Genomic DNA, 27509 nt, shown 5'->3' with positions numbered 1-27509 from the left:
CCTTACAGTTGTTTTGGACTTTGGCTCCCAGAATCCCAGACCGTTGGCCACTCCATGCATCTGAAGAAGTAGACTCAAGTTTACTATTCAGCTTCTTTCACTGAGGCCGCCTCCACAGTGCAGAAATAATCCGGTTATTATTAAAGTGGTGTCAAACCAGATTATTTCTGCGCTGTGGAGGCAACCTCAGTCTCAAAGGGACTAAAAGGCCCTGAGTTTGCAAAAGGGTTACAAGACTAGGCTACCCAGTCTCAAAGGGGCTACAAGATCCTTTTGCAAACTTGTGAAGGCCAGAGCTTTCCAGACTGACAGGGCCCTGTGTTTGAATTCTGCTTGAGATTCCAAGCCTCTGAGAAAGTGGCTGGCTGTCCTTTTGGCAAGAAGATTAGCACTCCCATCTGTATGCCCTTTGCAAAGTGCATTTGGCAGGAGCAGGGCCTCTTCCTCATCCTCCTCTTTCGCAATGGGTTCCTGGGGCAAAACCTGGGCCTTGTGTTCCTCCTGGGGCTAATTTCCTAGGTAGGACATGGCAGCGTTTATTGGGGTGTCTCAGAAAGTCCTTCTCCTTGCAAGCCAACATTTTTGAAGTCTTTCTCCCTGCAAGCCAGATATTTTTATTTGATGACCTCCCTGCTCTCTGGCCAAATAATAATAACACCACTAGAGCCAATGGTTTGAATGTAAGGCTCTGGAAAATAGGGTTTGAGGTTTCACTTAGTTGTCGAAACACACTGGGTGACTATGGGCAAGTCACACTTTCTCAGCCTCAGGGGGAAGCCATGGTCTCTGGCCAAATCTTGCCAAGAAAACCCCACAATTGTTTCACCTTATGGGGCTCACAATAAGTTGTAAACAACAATAACAGTTACAACCACAAAAGCTTGGTAGCTGCTGGGGTTTGGTTCCAGGATCCCCCTCAAAATCCGTGGATGCTCAAGTGTTATTAAAAGTTCAATGGCTAGTAGTGAAATGGTGTCCTTGGTGCAAAATAGTAAAATCAAGCTTTGTTTTTTGGAATATATATATATATATATATATATATATATATATATATATTGTTGTGTGCCTACAAGTTGTTTCTGACTTGCAGTGACCATATGTCGACCCTGTCATAGGATTTTCCTGGCAAGATATGTTCAGAGGAGGTTTGCCATCTCTCTCTCTCACACACACATACACACACATCTATATTTGCTATTGTGTGCCTTCAAGTCATTTCCAACTTATGGCAACCCCAAGGAGACCCTGCCATGGGTTTTCTTGGCAAGTTTCTTCAGAGGAGAAATATATTTGTACATATACATGTGTTTGTGTGTGTGAGAGAGAATATATGCGTGTGTAGTCACACTCTCCCACCCTCAGGGGAAGGCAATGGCAAACCTCCTCTGAAGAAACTTGCCAAGAAAAGCCCAGGATAGGGTCACCATAAGTTGGAAACCAAGTGTGTGCGTGTGTGTGTATAAATATGTGTGTGTGTGTGTGTGTGTATGCATCAATATATACTGTGTGTATATGTGTGTCTACATAGGTATGTGTTTATATATATATGTATATGTATATCTAAGTATTTGTGTGTATATATATCTATGTATGTGTGTGTGTGTATACCTGTGTGTATATCTATATAGTATATGTCTGTGTATATGTGTGTGTGTGTGTATATATACACACACACATACATATATACAATTATATATATATATACAAACACACACACATCTATCTATCTATCTGTATATGTGTGTGTGTGTATATATACTGAATATGCATATATGTTTATACGTATTGTGTGTATATGTATATATAGATGTACGTGTATATCTATATATAGTATATATGTATGTGTGTATATGTATCTACATCTGTATACTATATATATATATATAGAGAGAAAGAGAGTATATGTCTGTATGTATGTGTGTGTGTGTATGTATATATATATATATATATATATATATATATATATATATAGTTTATATGCCTATATGTGTGTGTATAGTGTATATGACTGTGTGTATGTATGTGTGTGTATACACACACATATATATATACACACATATAGGCATACACACTATATATATATATATATATATAGTGTATATATATATATAGTGTATATGCCTATATGTGTCTATGCCTATATGTATCTATGTGTGTCTGGGCGGGAGATCTCTTCAGCCCGGGAACTGGGAGGGATGAGCCTGGGCCCAGAGTGGCGCATGCGCAGACGGAGCCCTATATAAGCCTTCTTGGCGCCGGCGCCAGCTGAGAAGAAGAAGGAGGAGAGGAGCTTGGAGCCCTGGTCAGTCGGAGGGAGAGGGCCACTTTTGGGGGGCCCTGGGTTTCTGGGGAGGTGATGGGTGGGTGACGTCTGCCCCTGAGATGGGCCAGGCTCTGCCTTGGGTGGGATGCTTGCTGGGGTGGGGGTCCCCCAAAAAACACCCCTCTGAGGAGCAGTGTCATCTTAGGGGTGCCTGTCCTTTTAGGGGTGCCTTGGATTTTGGGGTGTCAAGGGGTTTCCTCTCTGAGGGAGGAAGAGAGGAAGGAAGGAAGGAAGGAGGGAGGGAGGGAGGGAGGAGGAGAAGGCGGGATGCCCGCCTCCCCGCTCGCCGGCTTCTCTTTTTGGAGGGAGAATGAGGCGCCAAGAAATAGTGGGGGACCCCTGAGGCGGGAAAAAGGGGGTCTCCCCAAAGGCTGAGGAGGGGCATGCTTCCCCATGGATTCCCTTTCTCTGGCAGGGAAGGAGCTATTTTGTTATTTTGGGGGGGCAGTAGGGGGTCCCCTCTTTTACAGACAAGAAAAGGAGGTGCCTGTCCTCCAGGTGTTGGGGGTGTCTCCCCCCAAAAAGGTTTAGGAGGCATTTCCCCATTGATTCCTCTTCTCTGGGAGGGAAAGTACTCATTTGGCGCCATCAGGAGCGATTTTATTATTTGGGGGGGCAGTAGGGGTGCCCAGTTTTGAAGGCTGGAAAACAGGGTGTCTGTCCCCCCAAATGTTGGGGGTGTCTCTTCCACAAATGTTGGGGGGCTCTTCCCCTTTGAATCCCCTTCTCTGGGAGGGAAATGCCTCCTTTGGCGCCATTTTATTATTTTGGGGGGCAGTAGGGGTCCCCTCTTTTAGAGGCAAGAATAAGGGGTGTCTGTCCCATCAAATGTTGGGGGTATCTCTTTCCCCAGATTGGGGGGCTATTCCTCTTTGAATCCCTTTCTCTGGGAGGGAAAATCCTCCTTTGGCGCCATCAGGAGCTATTTTTATTATTTTGGGGGGGCCGGAAGGGGTCCCCAGTTTTGAAGGCGGGAAAAAGGGGTGTCTCCCCCCAGAAAAGGTTAGGGGTTATTTCTCCATTGATTCACTTTCTCTGGGAGGGAAGGCTCTCCTTGGGCGCCATCAGGAGCTCTTTCCTTTTATTTGGAGGGCTGGTAGGGGTCCCCCACTTTTGGATGCGGGAAAAAGGGGTGTCTGCCCCCCAAAGGTTGAGGGTGTCTCCCCCACCTCTTCCCCTTTGACTCCCTTCTCTGGGGGGGAAGTTCTCCTTTGGCCATCAGAAGCTATTTTATTATTTTTGGGGGGCCAGTAGGGATCCCCCCTTCAAGAGGCGAGAAAAGGAGGTGTCTCCCCCCAAGTTTTTTTAGGGTGCTGTTCCCCCTTGACTCCCCTTTTCTAGGAGAAGGCTCTCCTTGGCCTCTCTCTTTTTGGGGTCTGCAAGGGTCCCCCTTTCCCTCAGTCCAAGGGGTGTGTGAGGGGGTCCCCTAACCCTCTCTTTTGGGGTGATTCGAGGGCCGGCTTCCTGGGCCTGGCTGCCTTTGCTGGGTGTGGGCTGAGATTTTTGGAGGGAGAAGCTGCAAAGGGGGTGGAGAGCCCGCCTGGCAGCTTCCCGGGCAGCCCTGAGCAGCACTTGCCATATTGGCCTTTATGGATCTCTTCACCCCCCAAAATGGGACAGATATAGGGATATTGGGGTGAGGGAGGACTAGAGGGAGGCAAAGGAGGGGTGAAACGTATAGGAAGGAGGAGATTGAGAGAGACAGAGAGAGTTAGAGAGAGGGAGGCTGATGGGGGGGCACCTCTCTTTTCCTCCAAATTTGCCCCTCCATTTGACCCTTGATTTTCCTCCTGGGGGGCATGAGAGGGAGGGGTGGGTGATCTCCCCTTTTGGTGGGTGCTGTCTTTGGAGGGAAACTGGCTTTTAAGGGAAGGAGGAATCAGTGTTTCAAGCTCCCTCCCTCCCTTTAATTTGCACTTTCCTCTCTGCATATTGGGGTACCCATTGAGGACCCCACTTCTCAGCATGCATTTTTAAAGTTTATTTTGAAAATAGGGGTGCTTCCCTCTCCTTTGAACTGTCTCCTGCCTGGGTCTTCCCACCCTTGCTCTTGCACTTTCCTCTCTGTTTATTGGGGTACCCATAGAGGACTGCATGGGTCTTCCCACCCTTTGCCTTTTCTGGTACCCATACAGGACCCCACTTCTCAGCATGCCTTTTCTTTATGTAAAAATTGGGGTGCTTCCTCCCATCCCACCTGAACTATGGTTACATAGAGGACCCCACTAATCAGCATGCATTTTCTTCCTTTATTTAAAAAATAGGGGTGCTTCTCCCCCCACTTTGAACCATCTCCTGACTGGGTCTTCCCACCCTTTGCTTCACACTTTTTGGGGTACCCACACAGGACCCCACTTCTCAGCATGCATTTTCTTTCTTTATTTTAAAAAATAGGGGTGCTTCCCTCCCCCCTTTTGAACTGTCTCTCGGCTGGGTCTTTGCACCTTTGCCTTGCACTGTTTGGGGTTCCCAAAGAGGACCCCATCTCACAGCATGTCTTTTCTTTATTTATTTTAAAAATAGGGATGTTTCCCCCCCATCCTGCCTGAACTATGGTTACATAGAGGACCCCACTTCTCAGTGTGCATTTTCTTACTTTATTTAAAAAATAGGGGTGCTTCTCCCCACCTCTCCTGCCTGAACTATCTCCTGCCTGGGTCTTCCCACCTTTTCCCTTACACTTCCTTCAATGCATATTGGGGTACCCATACAGGACCCCACTACTCAGCATGCATTTTCTTTCTTTATTTAAAAAAATAGGGGTGCGTACCCCCACCTTCCTCACCTGAGTTATCTCCCTATCTGGGACTTTCTACCTTTCCCCCTGCACTTTCCTCTCTGCATATTGGGGTACCCATAGAAGACCCCACTTCTTAGCATGCCTTTTCTTTATTTAAAAAATAGGGGTGCTTCTCCTCCCCCTGCCTGGGTCTTCCCACTCCAGATCTCTTTGCCCAAGTTCCCTTTTTTTAATTTTTGCACCCCTTTAAAAAATTTTAAATATTGCATCCCATTAAGGGCCATAGGGAGTTTAGCAGTATGGAGGCTGGCGGCAATCTGGAGACGGTTGCCTCCTCCTCCACTTACCCGCTTTCTGCAAATTTGGCGCGGGCCAGAGAACAACTGCATCTGGCTTGGCTTTTAGGAAGCGAGGGGCCAGAGGAGGGGTCTTTATAGCTGTCCCCCTTCCCCAGCTTGGCAAGGAGATACACAACACATGGCAATCCCGGCAGAAGGATAGGGGAGGGTACCAAGTTTTGTTGCTTGTTTCTTATTGAGTGTATAAACAAACCACAACATGTCTATTTGTAATAAAGCACCCATCACTCAGCCATGGAAACCCACCTTGGGCAAGTCACACTTTCTCAGCCTCAAAAGATGGCCATGGCAAACCTCTTCTGAAGAAACTTGCCCAGAAAACCCTATGCTAGGTTTGCCTTAGAATCATTGTAAGTTGGAAATGACTTGAAGGCACACAAAAACAACAAACAAGGGTTTGGGGGCAGGGTGAACTGATGTCCTCCTTTTCCAGGAGGATTTTGAAAATATCCTCCATTTTCAGCATGACTAAGAATCATGGATTTATATTTATATGAGTTTTTTTAGCTTTTATTTGGCAAAACCCTACATTTTTCTTTAATGTCCTACATTTTACAGTGCCTTGTCCTCCTCAGATGTTGTTGTGTGCCTTCAAGTAATTTCCGACTCATGGCAACCCTAAGGCAAGCCTATCATGGGGTTTCTGGACAAGTTTCTTCAGAGAAGGTTTACCATTGCCATCCTCTGAGGCTGAGCGTGTGTGACTTGCCCAAGATCACCCAGTGGGCTTGGATGGCTGAGCAGGTTAGGACATCTGGTCACCCAGTCTTGGGGAACGTATACCATAAATTTCTGGTGAAAGATCCTTTTGTATGATTTCTATGCATACAATATGTTCACATATAGACTAGCTATTGATGGACCCAGACATTTGCCCCACTTACTAAGAATGCAATGGAAGGTAACTTGATTGTGATAATGTAGCATTGTATTTTACAATGTGCCAGTGTGGTGTAGTGGTTTGAGTGTTGGACTGTGGCTCTGGAAACCAGGGTCCAATTCCCTGCTCAGCTATGGAAGTCCACTGGGTGATCTTGGGCAAGTCATGCTCTCAGTCTCAAAGGACAGCAATGGAAACCCTCCTCTGAAGAAACTTGCAAGTATAGCCATGATAGGTTTGCCTTAGGGTTACCATAAGTCAGCAATGACTTGAAAGACACACAACAACAAACCTTTAATTCAGATGTGCAAAGTTTCTTTCAAAGGCTGTATAGCATGACCAGGTTGCCCAGATGATTTCCTGTTCCAAATACAGGATTATCAGAAGTTGACAGGTGCCTGCTTCTCTGTGGAGCACTGGTATGCTCCTGGTGGTACATTGCAACATTTGGGTAGGGGCTTATGGAAATCACATTTGGATGTGGTTTATGCTTCATGCATCAGTTCTTTATTCTTGGTCTCAGATATTTCTGCAGTATTCAATCGGGGAATATGGAGCTGGTGTGCGTATATACGGAAATGGACATAATTTAAGATAAATAATGTTTTGTATATACTTAAGTTAATATAAAATCTTCTCTCATTTTCAGGCAAGCATCTGGGATTTTAAGAATGTCCAGACGCAGGTAACATGTCATTTCCCAAGTAAGCTATAGTGTATATAGTTGCACAATCAGCACTTTCTGCATTTAATTTCCTTCTGAAACTAATTATCTACAATCCCACCCCATCTGTGCATACTGTGTTTTTACCTGAACTTCTAAGAAATTCTGCATGCATATGATGATGTTATTATAGACCATGAAAACACATGCTGTTATCCATTTGTTAGTCACACAAAGTTCTGGTATATATAACAATACAGTCTTAATGGAAAAAAATGTCTTTCCCTTTCTACAGCAGCCGCTTGCAAGCTAAACTACATCAGCCTTGCCAGGATACTTCTCCACAAGAACTGCAGGTGTCAGCGTCTCTTCATAATAGAAAAAGAAAAGCAATGCAAGTGAGTAGCAATTTAAAAAGTTTAATGTAGAATTGTGATTAAGAATATGAAATAAAACTGCCTGATTCAGATCTCAACCAAGAACTCACTGTGCTGTCTTAAGCAAACCTTTATCTTTTGAGGAAAATATTTATTTTACAGTGCTGGCTTACTCAAGCTCTTGGCAAGCTCTTATTGAGGCTGACCCCCAATTTTAGTCTGTGGTGAACTGCACACAGATTTAGGTTTGCTGCAGTGATGTATTGTGGGAAACTAAAAATGGTATACTTTCTCTATCACTGCCAGAAAGCTTACTTGGGGAGGGGCAGGGACGTAGCCAGGATTTTAGGAAGGGGGGGGTCCAGACTACATGCCACCATTATAATGGGGCTTGGGTGCGGCGGCGCAGCAGCACACACCATTCATTTTTCTAATGGAAGGGGGGGTCCGGACCTCAAGATCCTCCCCCCCTTGGCTACATCCCTGGGAGGGGAGACTAGGTGATACATTCCCAAGAATCCCTCATATCTGGCATTGACTCAACATGTATATCATTTTGGGCTAATTGACACAGGGCAGAATACTCCAGGCTGCTTCCAGAGCATTCTGACGCCAAAGCTGTTTCGGATTCCACATATTACCTCTGCATGTGAGAGTGATGCTGGGCATCTGTGTACACATACATCCCTGTATGCTGCCTGGTATTGCTACTGCTGGCATACAAGTCACTGTCTCTGAGGTCAGAAATGAGGTGCCTAGCATCGATCACATGGCTAGGCACCTTGTTGTGACCTCCAAGGGAGCAGCGCTGGACAGCATAGAAAGATGAGAGTGTAGATTCTGTAATGTTCTGGATTTTCCAGCAAAGTCCAGAGCAAAAGATGAGGGTTTTTTTAACACCGGTTTAGCCAAGGATAGGGCAGATTCAGTGTGGAACTAGCCTTTTCTCATGAAAACAATCCACACTTGAATCGGGGTGACCTTGGGCAAGACAATTTGTAGTGAGTGTGGGAGGAAGCCAGTGTAATTGCTCTGTGTAGACATGCCCCATGTGAGAACATTGAATACAGGTATACCCAGTTAATGAATCAGAATAACAGAATTATAAAATTGGAAGACATCAAGGGCCATCCAATCCAACCCACTGCCATGCAGGAATACACATTCTAACACTCCTGACAGGTGGCCATCCAGCTTCTGTTTGAAAACCTCCAAAGAAGGAGACTCCACCACACTTGAGGGAATGTGTTCCACTGTTGACCAGTTCTTACTTTCAAGAAATTCTTCCTAATGTTGAGATAGAATTTCTTTTCGTGTAGTTTGCATCCATTGCTCCGTGTCTTAGTCTCTGGAGCAGCAGAAAACAAGTAGTAGATGTATTTCTGGGCATTACTTCTTTAACAACAACAAAAAATTGGTATGGGAGGCAGAAATAACTTAGAAAGAATAGGGATAAGTTCCTAAACTACAAAAAAGAAGAGCACTTAAGCATGTTTCAGTTAACTTTCTATTCAAAACTAAAACAAATAATATATGAAATGATTTTTAAAAAAACAGGTCAGGTAAACCATAAATAAAGAAGAACAGTTGGAACCGCAAAGAGACCGCTTGAAACCTTCTTGCACAGTTTGGGTTTTGGGGACGACTTTCTTTTGCTAGCCTCCACTTCTTTTACAATTTCCATTTTGGTGACCAAACTTATACATCTACGCTATTTTAACCTTTTGAAGCAGCTGGCCAGGCAAGCTTATTTTCTCTCCCCTTTTCTCTTTATTTTGCTGTTCACACATGCTCAGCAAGGGATTCTGGAGGCAGCTGCTGTTTAACATACTTGTTGTAGGCAGGCACACACAGCTATGGTAGGATGGGCTAGAAGAGGATCCCATCATTATCCCAGCTCAGTCTTTATTGTATTGTTAATTTCAGACACGATACTGCAATCCAATACCATAAATCTGTGTTTCTCTACTCCATCTTCACCATCCTCCCAAGGCCAATAGTGCTTAAAAAAAAAGACCTTCTACTAAACAGAGGCCAAGGAGGAAAGGTGGCTGAGTAGGTCTGAAAAGACATTGTACAGTCGGCCCTTCTTAAACACAGAATTTTAAAACATGGATTCAAGCATACATGGTTTGAAAATGTTCAAAAAAAGTAAAATTTCAAATATCAAACCTTGATTTTCCATTTTTATAAGGGACACCATTTTGCTATGTCATTATATTTAATGGGACTTGAACATCCACGGATTTTGTTATACACGGGGGATCTTGGAGCCAAACCCCAGTACAGTATATAACAAGAGTCGTGGGCTATAGGCCTAAAGCATTATCCCCCTTTTTGATTATGGAAGGTCTTTATATTGCCACTTTTTTATAGCATGACCACATTACCCAAAATAGGTTACTTTTAAAAATCATTCATTCTTCCTGGGAGAAAAATTCTTGATGAATGTGAAGAACTGAATATTTGTTGGCTACTGCATTGGTAATAATCATTGTGCATCTATGCTTGCTTTCCAAAGGACCCCAAAAGAAAGGAAGAAAACAGCACAAGACATCAGTATGAAATTAAGGTAGTATTGGTCTTCATAAACACTGCCCTACAATTGTATTGTCTAAGAGAGGGGTGGGCAAAACTTTTTTTAAGTGGGAGTGGAGATTGAATGTCTGCGGTTGGTGAGTGGCTTATATTCCACTGTTATGAAAAGTAGTGGGTGTAAGCTGCCTAATATACAGGATAATAATAATGCAATTTGTTTACACTGAGTGTTGTTTACACCAAAATACACATTGTTTCATTTTGTCAGAATGTTTAATATAATCAATATTGATTTATGTACCATTATGTAACATAAACTATTTTCTTGCTTCACTGGTTTAGTATGTAATTTCTAAGGGCAGCAATTTATTAGTTCTTCATCCATATATGTATTACTTAAAAATTTAGTAAGATTTGTTAAATCTGGAATAGAGGCACTATTATTTATCATTAAGATATTGTGCCTGTTACTATGTTCTTGTTCTTAATTAGTTTTGAATATCTCATTTGTAGAGTTGTTGGCCATCCACAATATCAGGTGGCATCTCCCCATGTATAATAATAGAAACTCCCCACAAAGAAGAAACAACCACTGACTTCTCCAGTTTCAAAAAATACAGGTTCAGAAACCTCTTCATAAACCCATCACCTTTACCAGAACTTAGGTAAGCTATGATTAAAAGCAGTTGTGATTTTGCTGTAGTGCACCATATCAGGGGTGTTCTAAAATCAATTTCTTTATCTTTCACACTTGGTGAAAGCTGGTTCTTGTGCTATTTGGAAAATGCAGAGCACTAATGTAATGGATAATGCAGGTAATATTTTGAGGGTCTTGTTTTTACCCCTTAACATCAGTGTTTTGTATATTTTCAAGGACAATGTAGAAAAGGTAATACAATTGTGAAATCTTTATGGACCAGTTGCATTTTAGAACACAATACTGTACATCTAAATCTCTTTCTTAATTTTTAAGTTATTACTACGTTTCATTATGAATTAATTAATTAATTAATTAATTAAAATTTATCTCCCGCCTCTTCCGTTTTGGAGATCGAGGGAGGTAACAACATGATTATACAATACACAATGATAAAACAATAAACCCACAAATCCCTAGCCTAACCCTCTCTCCTAGTTTAAAATTAAACAATAAAACATAGTATGTAACAATACATCAGAATTATTGCACAATCTGTGAGTGAGAAAGTGGTGAGGAGGGTGGATTCAATTGGTTCTGGACATGATCACTCTGGGAAGGCCTGCTGGAAGAGAAGGGTCTTTGTCGCCTTTTTGAAAGTCTCCAATGAGGATAATTGGCGAATCTCTTCCAGGAGGTCATTCCAAGTTTTTGGGGCGGCGGCAGTAAAGGATCTCCTGGAGGTCGCCGCGAGTCTGGTCCTTCTTGGTTGTAAGAAATTTTTCCCGGAAGAAGAGTGTACGGGAAGGATGATATGGGAGGAGGCATTCCTTCAAGTAGACTGGACCCAAGCCATGTAGGATTTTATAGGTGATAACCAACACCTTGTACTGTGCCCAAAAGCTAATAGGCAGCCAACGTAGTGATTTTAGAGTAGGTGTAATTCAGTCGAACCTGGATTTTCCAGTGACCAATCTGGCTCCCATGTTTTGTATCAGTTGAAGCTTCTGGACATGGCACAGGGGTTACCTCATGTAGAGCGCATTGCAGAAGTCAAGATGAGAGGTTACTAGAACGTGTACAACTGTTTCAAGGTTCTGCTGCTCCAGGTAGTGCCGAAGCTGATAACAGGCACTACTGGCTGTCGCATCAATCTAAGAAGACAGTTGAAGCGACGAATCCAGAAGTACCCCCAAGCTGCAGATGCAGTCCTTCAGGAGAAGTGTGACCTCATCTAGGACTGGCGGACTTATCTCCATACCCAGATTGGAGTTACTTATCACGAGTACCTCCATTTTGTTTGGATTCAGCTTAAGTCTGTTTCCCCTCATCCAGTCCATTACCGACCTCAGACAGTCATTCAGAGGAGAGATGCCCTGCTTGATCACTGAAACAGTCCAAGACATAGAGAAATAAATTTGGGTGTCATCAGCGTACTGATAACACCCCACCCCATGTCTCCGGATGATCTCGCCCAGCGGCTTCATGTAAATGTTGAATAGCATTGGTGATAGTATTGCGCCTAAGGAATGCCTGATTTGAGCTCCCCCTTAGCCATACAACTGTCGCCAAGTGACACCATCTGGAACTTGCCCGAGAGATAGGACCGGAACCACTGCAGAGCAATGTCTCCAATTCCTAATTCCCTCAGGTGCTCCAGAAGGATACCATAGTCTATGGTATCGAAGGCCACTGAGAGGTCCAAGAGCACCAACAAGGCCACACTTCCCCTGTCGATGCACAGATGGAGATTATCAACCAAGGCGACCAGGGCAGTCTCAACTCCCTATCCCGACCTGAAGCCAGTTTGAAATGGATCAAGATAATTGGTGTCATCCAAGACTGCTTGGAGCTGGTTGGCAGCCGCCCTCTCGATCACCTTACCCAAGGATTTTTGTCCAGGGGATCAAGGGAAGATTTCTTTATAATGGGTTTCACCACTGCTAATTTTAAACTTGATGGAAAACAACCTTCCCTGAAGGAGGCATTAATTATAGATTGTAGTAACTTCAGAGTTGCCTCACCTCTCTGGATGACCAGCCAAGATGGACAGGGATCGAGAGGGCAGGTGGTCTTTTTCACTTTACCAAGCATCCAAACAAGAATACAAAAACCTGAATAAAAAAGACAGCATAAACTTAGACAGACATAAACATAAACAAGAATATAAGCAATACAAATAAAAACTAACAAAAGAACAAACAAAAGACATAATTCTTAACTTCCTGCATCTTTCTTGTCTGTTAATCTAATGCTGTCATACTTCTTCATATATTTATTATCCCCATATTGCTACTAATAATAGCATTGCCGACCCATTCTTTTTGTAGAAAAGTTATCTGTGGATCCCAGCCTACTTTAAATCTCTCCCATGATTTGCCTTTTAGCATACATGTCAATTTATTTCATAAAATCATATAATTTCAATAACCATTCTTTTATGTTTGGGCAGTCATTTCTCTTCCCTTTATATGCATATAAAATTTGCGTAATTGTTGTATTAAAAATATGAGTATGCTATATTTTTTTCTAAGTTCCCATTGCTAACCATTGCAAGCAGGTTTTGGATCAATATATATAAATCTCCATCAATTAAAAATCCTTTAAAATTTCTTTGCAGCAATTCACCAAATACTATTGTGTAGTTTACTTGATTAACTCTGGGGAGAGATCTAGGACAATGCATTTTTTATACAGTAGGGGTGAGGGACATGTGGCCCTCAAGATGTTGCAGGACTCTAGCACCCATCAGGCCTAGGAAGCATGGGAAATAATCATGGATGATAGAAGCTGGAGAATGAAAAAACTGAGAAGGCGCAGGTTTTCTTTTCCAGTATACAACAAACATTTAATTTGTGTCCTGTTTGTCGAAAATGAAATCAGCATGAGAGGTCAGTCCCAGAATGGTCAAACCTATGGTGCTATTGTTTCATGTTAAAATAGAGTAAGTGAAGGAGTTTTTAATATTTGGTCATCTTAAGATCTGTGAGTCTCATGTCAGAGTGGCTTTGGTCTAAAGAACAGACATCCTGCTTATTCCTGCTTACTAAAACTATATTATGAAATTCAGTGGTGTAAGCAGTGGCTTTATATGTGAAATGAGAGATCTGTGACAAGATTTCCAAACTTAAAGTAGCCCAAGCACTCCTCATATTGAGATGGTAGGGTAATTTCCCTATGAAGGCATGGATTGGGGAAATCAGGCAAGTGTGTTTGGGAGGTTAAGAACTGGATCATGGAAACAGTACAAGGTTTAAAGGATACAAAGCCCCAGTTATTTTCAGGTTCTAAAAAAAAGACAGCCTATCTAGTCAGAATCTCCTGTGTCACAAGTCGTTTGATCTGTAGGCAAAATTAAGTAATTTACTTGTACTTTGAAGGCAGCTACACATTTATTAAATGATAAAGGCCCTGTACAAATGGGTAGGAAGGGGCGGTGAGACGCTGACCCTTTCTGCCCTGGATTGGTGCCATGGCAAACACGCCACGCCACCAATCCGGCCTCCGCAGAGCACAAAGCAGCACTATAGCAGCTGCTGGGCAGCTTAAACATGCCCTTTTGGTGCAGCGCCCATTTGGGTGCTGCGCCAAAGGGACGTCATCATGGCGCACACTCTCCAGGTGGGCACACATCAAGATGGCGCCCAGGCAGTGCGGGGAAAGCTCAGTCCTCACCCCACCTGCAGGATGATGCTTTTTGCCTGTCTGTACCAGACCAAAATTACCTGGCATATCAGTGACATGAAATCCACATAGACTCTAAATAGAACCGCTTTGCAAAATTAAGATGATATAAACTAGGAATGATAAATTGCATTCACCAGATGAAAACATGTCATTTAAACCCAATAAAGTAAAAGCCAAGACAGTCTATTATGTTATATTGACACAGCTTGGGCCTGAGTTACTTGAGGGAACGCCTCTCCCTACGCATTCCGCCCTGCACTCTCGGAACTACTGGTAAGAATTTACTTGACCATCCCAAGGTGAGATTAACAACCGCTGCCCCCACGCTTTGGAACAACCTTCCGGTAGAGATCCGCCTCATATCTACCTTAGATGCCTTAAAGAAGGCATTAAAGATGGAGCTCTTCTGGCGAGCCTACCTCCCAGATCTTTTATAAAGAAGAATGGTTTACCCCCAGGTCAAAGGCCAGTTATTGATTTAATTGCTGTAGTTTTAGAGATTGTATTTTAGACACTGTATTACTGTATTTCTTGTTGTAATCCCACTTCGATCCCTCGGGAGAAGTGGGAATATAAATAAAATTGTATTATTATTATTATTATTATTAATTATTAATTATTATTATTATTATTATTATCTGCTGAAACTCAAGTATCTATCTTGGTTTCAGTTGGGGAAGTTCAAAAGATGTCTGGTTCAACATCCTCAAAAAGGAAAGCAAATATTCACACTGTAAGCATTTCACATCTCTACACTCAAGCCTGCAACCACACATGAGATCAATCCTACTTGACTGGCTACTGGAGGTGAGTATTGAAAGGTGAATGTATTAAGAGTTGTACAAGAGGCCTCCTGTGATCTCTGTTTCCAGGTTGCTTTGCCGTACAGTTTCCTGTCAATTGCAGTTTGATTCAAATAGTTATGCTGAACTAATTCTATGGGATAATCCTTAACTGAAGACTGTGAGACATTCCATCTAATGGAAGAAGTAGGTTGACTGTAGGATTTATACTTTGGATAGATTGATTGGTCTAGATCATTGATTCCCAACCTTGGTGCTCACATCCCCAGTGGATGTGAGATGGAATTTCAAGGGGTGTGACAGAGAGAAGTTTGTGTCCTTGAGTAATGAGTTGCAAGTCATCACTCAGCCAGATCCCAGTGTGCCTTGAGAAGTGGTAGCATGATTGTGTTGCATAGATAGTAGTCTCACTGTTTAATCAAAAGGAGAGAATTGTACAATTTACAGTCATTTACAGTTTTTTTTTTCTGAATAAAGTAGAATCTAATTGTTCAATTTAGATTGGCCTTTTGTACACTGTGATAAAAGCTTATTTCGATTTGTTCACTCACACTATTGTATGTGGTTTAATTTGCAATTAAAAAATTAGAAATTAGACTTCCATATCTTCAAATGTAGTATTAGTTTTGTAGGTGGTGCGAACATTAACATAACATTTCTAGGGATGCATAGAAAAGGTTGGGATCCACTGGTCTAGATTAATAATTTTCAATGTAACAGTGTACTTATTAGCTACCCAAGGGTGCACTAGATCAATATTTACAGTTGCCACACCACTTGGTATCTCTGTGTGTGGACTATCAAGTCTGAGTGCTTCTGCCCCTGCTAGAAGCATTAATTGTATCAGAGAAGCTGAAACTAATAAGTCAACTTTATAAATGTTGGAAAGTACTAACTTGGGTGTTAAAGAAATTAGAATTGAGTGGAACACAGAATTGGATTGATAGTTGGCTTGATTGTTGACTTGATGGCAATTAACAAGAACAATAACATTATAATTGTAGCAGTAGTAGTAGTAATAATAATAAAAACAACAATAATAATTTCTTACCTGCCTCTCCCCATGGATTGAGGCAGAGAACACAATCAGATTAATATAAACATACAACCTCAGTTATAACATACAACATTGGTTAAAAATACACAACTTCAGTTTAAAAGAAAAAATAAGAAAAACATATATTAAAACAATCCATATTTAGAAATTTATAATTTAAATTTTACAATTTCAAAATTATCTGAATAGTCTGTCAGAAAAGACAGGTCTTTAATGCTGTTTTAAATTCAGAAAGTGTATTCATCTGTTGAATCTCTTCTGGCAGGCCGTTCCACAGTCTAGGGGTGGCTGCACAAAAAAGTCCTCTGGATGACAGTTGCCAACCTAGTCTTGGCTGACTGGAGTAAATGTCCCTCAGAGAACCTGAATATTTAGGGTGGATTATACAGGAGGAGATGATCTTCACATGCTGAATTAATAAAGAAAGCGGGTATTTATATGGTAATTCAAAGCACATCTGAGCCCTTTCCCCACGTTCTCCCCACACAGAGTAAACATGAAAATAGGGGCTGAATGGGATTGTCTTTCTGTCCTCATGTTGTGTTATATGCTCCTCTTCTTGAAAGACATGTATTCAGCACAATAAAGGCACATGTGGGGACATGCAGTTTTACAGTTGTTCCAATGATCAAGATCTCTTTATGTGATCAAAGATGTTCATCACTTAGAGGACCTACATCTATAGGTGCTTCTTGGCATACATCCTGCCAAACATCTATCCATCATGAGGTACAGGTGGGAAACATGTTCTGCTCCATCAGTCCTGGCTAAAATAATGAGAAATGCTGGGAATCCCAGTTCAATGACATCTTGAGGGCTTTATGTGCTACCTTCATATTCCCATGTGTTATGAGTAAGAAAAACTATTTCCTAACCTGTTCAAAAAGTTGATGCATATGTAAAGAAAGAAGTCTTACTCTTTCACCTGGTTTGTGGCTGCCAGAACTTTGTGTTACAAATATTGGGAATCCCTTCAAATTCGAAAGGTATGCGTTAGATATAGTTGTATCCACAGAAACAATATATAACAAAAGGTATGGAGTTTTGATTCTGAGACTCAAAATGTTTTGAAATAACAGAATACCGTAATTGGCAGTTATTTCCCTTATTACAAAGTTGTTTTAGAAATTCTGCAGCTTATTTTATTTGGTTTTCTTGAAATGTGTTCAAACCATTTTTTATAACAAAAGGATAAACAAAGATAAACAAATGGGTAAAATGTTTTTGTTTGTTATTCAGAATATTGCTTTCATTTCAAGCAACCCTAAATAAATAAAGTTTATTTGTTACAGGTATGTGAAGTATATATGCTCCACAGGGAAACTTTCTACTTGGCACAAGACTTTTTTGACAGATTCATGTTGACTCAAAAAAACATAAACAAAACTATGCTTCAGCTCATAGGAATTACAACACTGTTCATTGCTGCCAAGCTTGAGGTAAGTAGCTTTGTGCAGCAGCTTCCAATTATATATCTGGTAGCTTTTAACCCTGTAACTGCTGGATTTCTTTGTTTTTAAGAATGTATATATTGTGCCTTCATCCAAAAAACACCCTCTCAGCCCCAGAAAACCCCATGATATACCTTAGAGTTGCCAGAAGTCAGAAATGACTTGAAGGCACACAACAACAACAAGCTGTTGTGTGCTGAATTTTGGGAGAAAAGCAGAGTAGAAATAAATATCGCCATTATCTGCTAAAGTAGGTCTCAGCATGGGTAGTTCTCCAATGGAGAAGCAGGACAAACTGTTGTGGCAGTTCAGAGAGTTGTCAGTAGCTTTAGGACCTATCAAGATTTCAATGGGAGGATTAGTTTTGTGAACTGGCTCATGTGCTGGGTGAGGGTTGACCCTTGGTCATCACAACTGTGTGCTATCATAATGAATGTTTCTAAATGTATGACTATGTAAGTAACTATATCTGTTTGCCCATTCCCGCATAGAGAAATGAATTTATATAAACAGATACATGTGACTCAGCTCAGAAGCTGCCAATGTAATGCACTAAACACCTGAATAGGGCATCCAGTCTCTAAAATTGAAATAGTTGCGGTCTACTGAGTATACAAACCAAGATTGTAGATGTAGAACATTCTGTTCAACAGTTTTATAAACTCTATTTTACATCCAATGCACTCTGTTGTTGACACTTTTTCTGACCTTCCCTTCCTTCTTTTAATAAGGAGATATATGCCCCCAAACTACAGGAATTTGCCTATGTTACTGATGGTGCTTGCAGTGAAGAGGATATTATAAGGATGGAGCTCATTGTACTGAAGGTAACAAAATAAAGGTGTTGACCACTATATCAGTGGTCCAAAATATGCTACAGAAATAATCCAGTTTGAGACTGGATTTAACTACCCTGGCTCAGTGCTAGGAATCCTGGGAATTGTAGTTTTTTGTGGCACCAGAGCTCTGATAGAGAAGGCTAAATGACTCACAAAACTACAGTTCCCAGGATTCACTAACATTAAGACAAGGCAGTTAAAGCAGTCTCAAACTGGATTATTTCTGCAGTGTATTTTGGACCATAGCCACCTTGATTCCCATTTTGGGAGAAAGGTGGGATATAAATCCAATAAATAAATAAATTTCTGGTCTTGCCATAAGAGTTCCTCTGTTTGCTTCTTAATTGGAACAGAGGGAAGGATTGGTCAAAAACAAGCTCACATAGATTTGATGGATACTGTAAAATCTCCTGTGAATCATCCACCATAAAAGAGAAGTACATTGTTTTAAGCCTAACCTTCGATGAAAGATAGGTCTGAACCCTTAATCTGGATTTTCTAAATGATTAAGAATTCCCTGTAATGTAGAGATTCTGAAAATGTTTAGACATATCTATATGGGTATGTGATGGTGGAATAACATGTAGCTACTTGCATAGCTTTATGGGGAAACTATTTTTTGTTTTGTTTTGATTTGTTAAAATGGGAGCACTTGACTTGGAGAAGGATTAATTCCCAGAATGTGATACCACTGTGAGTCCTTGAATATATTTCATGAAGCAAGGGGTTTATCTTGCAAAACAACAGATGAGTTGAACAGGTTTCTGTGTTGTACATATGGCTAAACTACTGCACTTGTCTAACCTAAAGCCTTTCTTATGATGTTCAACCCTTTACAGGCTTTAAAGTGGGAGCTGTGCCCAGTAACAATAGTCTCTTGGCTGAACCTTTATCTCCAAGTGGATGCTGTGAAAGATGTACCAAAAGTCCTGCTACCTCAGTATTCTCAGGAAAGGTTTATTGAAATAGCACAGGTGAGTTCCTGTTCCAGCATATATGCTGTATAATGTTATCAGGTGAGCAATGCAGATCTAGCAGAAAAGATCTCATCTACTTAGATCAGCTGTCAGTCAGTGCCAAGACATCCGGCACTGATTGTTTGAACATTGGGGAGGGATGTGTGTACTTTGGGAATCATGCTTCCAGCCATGTGCAGAAAATACACTGAATTCTGGCTTATGTGGCTATTGATAGCTCTTCTTCTCATCCTCCACTTATTGTATGTATACTGTATGTCAATCTGTTTCTAACTGCATTTATAATGTCACATTTTTCTCAAGCACACATAATGTTGTGTACAAAACACATAGATCATGTTGATGTGAAATATATTGAAGGACTCTTTCTGATCTCTCAGTGATGTAATTTATTTCTCAATGCATCCTTCAATTTCAAAAGAATTAGAGTGGTGAAGAGTTCATTTCCCCCCAGTACACTAAGGACATGCTTGCTTTTAAATTATTATATCTCTAAACTAGCTGCTGTGGAAACAAACAGGAGACTGATGTTTTGCTTATGTCTTGCTTGTAGCGTTCCCAGATTGTTTGGTTTGGCCACTGTAGAACAGAATGCTGGACTAGGTAGCCTTTTTATCTGCTCTAGCATGGATGCTTCTGTGCCTGATCTGTGTGATGGAGAGAGGGGCAAACTAGCATTAGCACAGTGATGACCTCAAGGAGTGGAAAGTGCACAGTGTAGGTCTGTGGATGATTTACAATAGATCAGCAATGGTTTCTGGCTGTCAGTTGTTCAATAACAGTAATAATCAAATTATTTGCTTCCCTCTGCCCTAAACATTATTTTTGCAATGGAAAGAGCTTGGGTTAGTCAGAAGTGGATTTTTTTGCAGATGGATTCTGCACTCAATTCTATTCTGGTACTCAGAATAACTTCCTTGGTTCAGAATTCTTTAGTTCTTTGTCTCTTACTTCTAGCTCTTGTTGGTTCCTCATGAGATTCTATTTTTAAAGTTGATCTCGCAACTGACCTGAGTTTCAAACATTTCGGCTTAATCCAGTTTATTGAAATCCAGATTTAAAATCTTCTGAATTTGGCAGTCCTGTGGATAGTTATAGTCAAATCAGAGTTGTGGAGAAAGCACAATTTAATGATTGTGTATTCCTCTATGGCAGGTGTTTGGACTAGTTGGCCCTTGTGGTCTCTTCCAACTCTTATGATTCTAATAGCTCAATTAGCATGAGCTTTGTGTTGCAGCTACTGCTGCCAGAGTGGACAGTAGTTCCTCCTTTATCAGCGGGAGATACATTCCAAGACACCTTGTTGATGCCTGAAATCACAGATAGTACTGATACTTATATACTGTGTAAGTACAGCATGAGGTTTCATCATGCTACTTTGAATGGTACACAAGTTTAAACTTATTGTTTACTGTATGGTGTTTTTGGAATTTTCCATTTAATATTTTCTGTGTTAGCTGAAATTGCAGAAATAAAAACCACGAATAAGTGGGGTGATTACTGTATGTAAAACCAGCCCTGGTGGCGCAGTGGTTAAATGCCTGTACTGCAGCCTCTCACTCACAAACCATAAGTTCAATATTAGCAAAAGGGCTGAAGCTCGACTCAGGCTTGCATCCTTCCGAGGTTGCTAAAATGAGTACTTAGATTGTTGGAGGCAATTAGCTTACACTTTGTAAACTGCTTAAGGAGTGCTTAAGTGCACTGATAAGTGGTATAGCAGTGTACTTGATTGCTATTGCTATGTACAGTAATTGATTTATTCTTTTGTAATCTTACTTAGGTAACTCTACAATGGTTAACTGAGTTATTTGATTTTGTACTTGTATGATATCTAGATAAATTGGTTTGTAATCCTATACATGCTTTCTTTTTACAGCTCTTAGATATCTGCATTCTAGATGTCAATTCTCTGGATTTCCAATATAGAATATTAGTAGCAGCTGCACTCTGCTGTTATACCTCAGTACTAGTAGTCAAGAAAGTTACAGGTATGGTAAGCCAATATACTGTATTCCTACTACATTTCAAGTTTTTCTTATCTCTTGTAATATAGCAGTATGTCTGAAGATGAAATCCAAGTATAGGCATGGCAGAAGCACATACACATTGTGTTGTCAACAGTGCAGTTCACTAATGGAGCTACTGCATAACCCCATGAGCATAAAGATATATTCCAAATCCTCAGGAGAGGATATAAGCCATACTTGTACACTTTCCACTTCCTCACCTCTTCTGCATGCTCTGTCACGTAGCCTACCAACACGCTGAAGCATCAGCAATACCCCAATCACCACTAGCCACTTACTGCCAGCTAATTAACCCCACCATATTTTCTTTTCAAATTACTTTTCAATACTTTGCAGTAGCTGAACAAGCTCAGTCCACACTGAGCTGTGTCTGGGGGGCAGGGGTAATTGATTGCTTTGGTTTCACTTATAAAATTTATGTGTTGCTCATGTTTTTCTTATTTATTATGATGCTATTTTGGCTTACAGATGGCTTAATCCTATACTGTTAGTAGATCTGAGTTGGACATAGTTCACACTGAAATCCATGATCCATATGGTTAGCAGTGGACTACAGAACTGCTTATTCATTATTTACATGCCTGCACTTCTTACCACAGTTCTTCTATTCTGTTAAACAACTTTCCATCCAAGATTATGAAACAGAATTTCCTAGATAAAACATTCTTAGTGTAGTCTTGCCCTTCTCCAGAACAAGACTTTGAGCAGAAATAAAACTCCCCTTTCAGTCCTGGCTTGGGTCCTGTGCCATGAACAAATGATTCTCAACAGACACTCCTCCAAAGCTTTTCCCCTCCATGTGTTTTTCCAGCACTTTCATATGTGGTCTCATTCCACAAATGCCCTTTTGAAAACAAGAGGAATAACTTTTCTTTTGTAAATGGCTTTGTTACTGGAATGAGTTGTGGCCAAATCTAGTTGCCTGCCTAGCTACCCATGATTTGGAAAATGAGTTGAGGGAGCTGAGAGTAGCTGCACTGCAACCTTCTAAGGAGAGAGAAGGCTGTTTTCATGCTGTTCTTGCCTCCATGCTCATCTGAATTGTGTCCACAGTTCTTAGCAAAGCACATTAATTCTGGTGTTAAGCTATCAGAAATGAAAAGTAACAATAATATCCTATTGTGTGTTAGTTGTTTTCTTATTTGGCTTTCAGATTCTTTAACACACACTGATTGCAATTCTCTATGGTCCAGCATAGCATAATAGTTCTGCATGTGAAAAAAACCTGTGTTATAGCTGGCCATTTACCAAATCACAAACCTACGATAGAGTTACTGTAGCCCTCAATGGCCATTCTTCCACCCTGCCCTCTACCAGGCATTGGAATGAGGAGGGCTGCAGCAACTCTACAGAAGGTCATGTGGGTACTCTGGTCCATGTGGAGGAAAGGAATACCAACTTCTATGCTGACCAGAAACATACACAGGCATAAATTTAACTTATACCTGCATATGCCACTAAACAGAAGGTTGATTAGTCACAACTAGAGTAGATCTACTCAGCTATTGAATAGAGTTGACATGCAGATAAATCTAATGGACTGAATGGGTCTAATCTAACCAGGGCTAAAATAAGGTTTAAGACAAGGATTCTGAAACTGAAGGTTGCACTGAAGAGTTCAAGTAACTAAGACCAAGCTGCGAATAATGCAGCCTGAAACATTAATCAAATGTTCGAAATCCAGTTTTTGTCATGAACTTAGATCATTTTACAAATGTGTAGCCATCTGCAGCAAGATGATTCTAGTGTACCTTTTTATAGTGTTGTAATAGTATTGGAGTGCTGATAATTCATAATTTGAATCAATTTGTGTATAATAATAATTATGAAATGTAGATAACACAGCCACTTCTTGGAATCCTAGTTGTTTGTACAATCAAGTTGACGCCAATTTAGGAAGATTTATTCAGACGTTTGCTATCAGCTTCCTCTAAGGCTGCAAGTGTGACTTGCTCAAGGTCATCCAGAATTTCCATGGCTGAATGGGAATTTGAACCTTAGTCTTTCAGAGTCCACAGCCCTTTTATGTTGTAGAGAGGTAAACCTGCAATTCAAACATCTGCAGTAAAATTATCTTTTCTTCTTTTTAGGCTTGGATTGGGAAAGTATTGCAGAATGTGTAGAGTGGATGGAACCATTTGTTCGGGTAGCAAAAAAATACCCAGTGAAATTGAAGAACTTTAAGAAGATTGCAGCAGAAGACAGACATAATATACAAACCCACACAAATTATTTAGATATGCTGGTAGGTGCATTTATTTCCCTTCTAGCTTCTAAATGAGCTTGATTTTCACAGTGAAGGTAATATACCTCAATAAGAAGGGATGTTGCTATGTCTTTAGTCCATCTAAAATGCAGTTTACTTAGTTATATGCAATTTAACAGACTTGCTTGTACAAATTGAGGTGTCAGAGCCCTATTTGTATAGTACTGGAGAGCAGCAAGTAACTCCTTCTAAGTTAGCAGTCAGCAGAGTCTGGACCAAATCTAGATTATGACTGAAGCACATGGGGGGAAACAGACGGGCAGGAATGGGCAGCTTGGGGCTGCAGCAACTACACCCTGCGGTCCCAATCCACCTTGAACCCGGCCAAAAAAAGAATGGATACAACCTGCTCCTTTTTCAGTCGTGGAAAAGCTGGCTTTGCTGGCCCCACAGCAGCCCCATGGTGCTTCATGACACTCTGGCAGTGTGTAAATGCCATGCTACCGGAGTGTCAAGAGCTGCCCACATCTTCAGGGCAGCTTTGTGATGTGCAGCATCCAAATACCACACTCTGAAGTCGCCTGGACAGTGGCTTAAAAGGTCTATCTGTTTGGGCCCATTATTAGTGTTGGGGGAGAACACTGATAATTTAAATTAAAAAAAAAACGGTATTGCCAAGACAGACTGAGAGGAGTAACTGGTATAAGGAGTAAAACACCTTGCATTTATTTGTGGCCAAATGTGCTGATTTATCCAGCGTTGTTGTTTGCTTTATGATGGCCCTAAGGTGAACCTATTGCAAGGTCTTCCTGGTAGAAGTGGTGGTGGTGGGGTTGTCTTTGCATTCCTCTGCAGCTGAGAGAGACCGACTTGCCCAAGGTCATCCAATGGGTTTACATGCCTGAGCAGGGATTCGGACCCTGATTGCCCAATGTCTTAATCCAATACTCCTGGACAATTTACACATTTTTTAATATTAGGACCTGAAATGATTGTTGGGACAAAGAACTTGCTTTGAGGATCTACAGATTTATGGTCTCTCCAACTAAGTTGCTAAGCCAAGCCTTCCTGGGATGCTACAATAAATTAAGAGACAATGTGCTGTGTGATTAGAGTATCTGCCTAGGTCCCAGACAGGGCTGTTGTGAGAATACAAATCTATTACTACTGCTAAGCACAAAGGAATACAGAAGGGTGGGGTGGATAGTTGTTCGTGCTGAAAAAACATCAGCTGCCAGAACTCAAAGCAATTGTTATTGTCTTTAAAGCATAGCGATGGAAACATATGCCCTAATTGAATCAGAGGTTTTTGTTTAGTATAACTCTGTATTTTAAGCAGGAACTGACATTTAAGACAGAGCATGCTTGTTTTCTGCTGCTCCAGAGACTAGGACATGGAAACAATGGATCCAAAAGAAAATTTATTCCTTCTTTGCTATGAGAGTTGTTCTACAGTGGACTAGACAGTATCAGGAGGTAGTGTACTTTCCTTCTTTGGAGGAATTTAAACACAGGTTGGACAACCATTGGATAGAAATACCTTATTTGTATGTTCCTGCATGGCAGTGTGTTGAACTAGGGAGCCCATGCAGGCCCTTCCAGTTTTGTGATTCTAATAATACAGAGATGACACTCAGGCAGTAAAAGGCAGAAACAGTTTACAGAAATAAGCTTACAGTGTAATGTAGATAGCAAGCAAATTATTCTGGCAGGATTGTATGTAGAAGACATAGGCATGCCATTTTACTGAGTTTAAGTAACAAAATTTATAGTTCGCCTAGACCTTCCTCAGAGTCAATGTGGTGTAGTGGTTTGATTGATGGGACTAGCACTCTAGAACCCAGGATTTGAATCTCCATTCAACCACAGAAACCCACTCGGTGACCTTGGACAAGTCACACACTCAGCCTCAGGAAGACAAGGGCAAACTCCTTCTGAACAAGTCTTATCAATATAACTCCATTGTATTATTGCCTTATAGCAGCCTTTCTCAAATAGTGGGGCGGGCCCCCCATGGGGGGCCGGGCTCCAAAAGGGGGGCGCGGGCCTGTATGCAGAGGGTACTTATAACAATTTATAACAAATGATACTATTTACAGCGCGCGGGGCGGCATGGAAATGTTTTCTTCTTCCTAGGGGGGGCATGACAGAAAATAATTGAGAAGCACTGGCTTATAGGGAGGGACATGGTGGCTCAGTGGTTAAGATGCTAACTGATGACTGCAAGATAGGTAGTTCGAGGCCTAAGTGTCACTGGATGGAGTGAGCTCCCATCCCTAGTCCCAGCTTCTGCCAACCTAGTAGTTTGAAAGCATATAAAAGTGCAAGGAGATAAATAGATACTTCAATGGGAAGGTAATAGTGTTCTGTGCAGTCATGCTGGCTTCATGACCACGAAGTCATCTTTCACAATGCTGGCTCTTCAGCTTAGTAACAGAGATGAGCCCCACCCCCCACAGTCAGACACAACTAGACAACCTTGTCAAAGGGGAAACCTTTACCATGAAATGACTTGAAGGCACACAACTGGAACCTCTTTATATGGAGACGATGGCTGACATCCTGGCGGTAGTACAGATAGGTGTCCTAGGCTCTATTTGCCTGCTCCTGAGCCCCAGTGAGAGAAGGCTTCTTCTCTGCTCAAGAGATGCCTATAGAAGTCTGACTGTACCACTGCAACAGATCAACGGAACTATATGTTTTAGAGACTTTATAAGCACAGGAGAACAGTTCTGTTCTTTTTGTAACTGAAATGACATTTGGGTGACAACTACTTCAATTTCATAAGCCTGTTCTCTTAAGCTATGAAAAAACTCCTAGAAGGGAGCTTTCTTTAGCCAGTCACTTGTCTTTTTTGTAACTAATATGTCTACTGCCATTTGTAGTAATGAGGCTCTAGTAGTGACCTGCCATGTCCTCTTCTGTTATGTCAGAAATTACTTTTCCAGGACATGGCAGATTTTTAAACTGCAATTCTAGGTCAGTGCAGACCAGTCTTCTGTGGAGGATACCCCTTTTCTCTTATAAAATTTTCTATGCTTGTGAACGTTTGGCTCAATTTTTCCCAAAAAGGGGAGTGATTCTTAGGTAACTGTTTTGTATCAATGATCACTACTTTTGCCATGATTGTGACTAACCCCTCTAGTCTACTTTAATGGACATCAGATGACCTAGAATGTAATGGCTCTATGTTTGGCCTTGCCTCAGATAGAGGGAGCACAGCACAAGTGGTTCTCTATAACAGCATAGTATTTTTTCTTTTTGAACAGGATGAAGTTCATTATGAAATAGAACTTACAGTACCAAACCAACTATCACCCGTATCTACAGGAGGTATAATTACACCCCCAAAGAGCTCTGAAAAGTGAAATCTGCACATCCAGAGATACATGCTAAGTTCAGAAACTGTTTAAGACTCCTGAAAAATACGAAAAATAATTGGGAAATGCAAACGTCCTGCACCTTCAGGCTGAACCAGCTCTTCTCCCAAAGAGGAACTGTTGAGCAGTGAGATTCATAACTATGCATATTTTATCCTCTTTAATTTTCAGTTTGATGAGGGATGCTGTTAAGTCTCTTAGCAATTTAGCTGTGTTAAGGTAAGCCACACCTTTCTATACCAGCTGCGCAAAGCATGTGACACTCTTGGAGGACAGAAGACACATTGGTCTATTCTGTGCGGGAAAAGCAGAGCTGTGCAATCCAAATGAACTACAATCACTTAAGAGGTCCAGTCTCAATATCTTCCACAAGGCCCTGTTGTGAAAATGTAAGGTTAATGTCAACCTTCCTGCTTCCAGTACACATACTAGTGTAGCTATGGAATGAAATGAAATGGTCACAACTACCTGAGATGACAAGATTCTTTACATGGGCTATAATCCTACAGGGCAAGAACTGCTCATAACTGGAAAAATGACATGAACAACTGCTACATACTA

General features: G+C 41.3%; 1 protein-coding gene across 2 annotated transcripts; it reads left to right on the top strand.

Moving 5' to 3' along the window:
• The first annotated feature begins 2237 nt into the window (after window positions 1-2237).
• Window positions 2238-27475, top strand: CCNE2 (cyclin E2). Of its 2 annotated transcripts, none has more exons than XM_042463260.1 (12): window positions 2238-2302; window positions 6952-6987; window positions 7262-7364; window positions 9865-9915; window positions 10395-10546; window positions 14877-15012; window positions 17358-17504; window positions 18248-18343; window positions 19195-19329; window positions 21212-21323; window positions 23453-23607; window positions 26838-27475. In XM_042463260.1, exons 2-12 carry the CDS (start codon window positions 6974-6976, stop codon window positions 26934-26936), a joined length of 1200 nt encoding a protein of 399 aa, XP_042319194.1. In that variant the 5' UTR covers window positions 2238-2302; window positions 6952-6973; the 3' UTR covers window positions 26937-27475. The 2 variants fall into 2 exon arrangements, with proteins under 2 accessions (XP_042319194.1, XP_042319195.1); XM_042463261.1 differs by having other exon boundaries at window positions 2266-2302; window positions 6952-7006.
• Window positions 27476-27509: the final 34 nt, after the last annotated feature.

This window comes from Sceloporus undulatus, chromosome 4, assembly GCF_019175285.1.
Source record: "Sceloporus undulatus isolate JIND9_A2432 ecotype Alabama chromosome 4, SceUnd_v1.1, whole genome shotgun sequence".
Lineage (NCBI taxonomy): Eukaryota > Metazoa > Chordata > Lepidosauria > Squamata > Phrynosomatidae > Sceloporus > Sceloporus undulatus.
The sequence above is the reverse complement of the archived record's forward strand: the minus strand, read 5'-3'. Positions and strand labels throughout refer to the sequence as shown.

Bases quoted from the DNA above. Each gene is read 5' to 3' on its own strand.
- CCNE2 (XM_042463260.1), top strand. The intron at 9,916-10,394 runs GTAGTATTGGTC...TCTCATTTGTAG, and splicing joins GACATCAGTATGAAATTAAG to AGTTGTTGGCCATCCACAAT. The intron at 10,547-14,876 runs GTAAGCTATGAT...TCTTGGTTTCAG, and splicing joins TCACCTTTACCAGAACTTAG to TTGGGGAAGTTCAAAAGATG.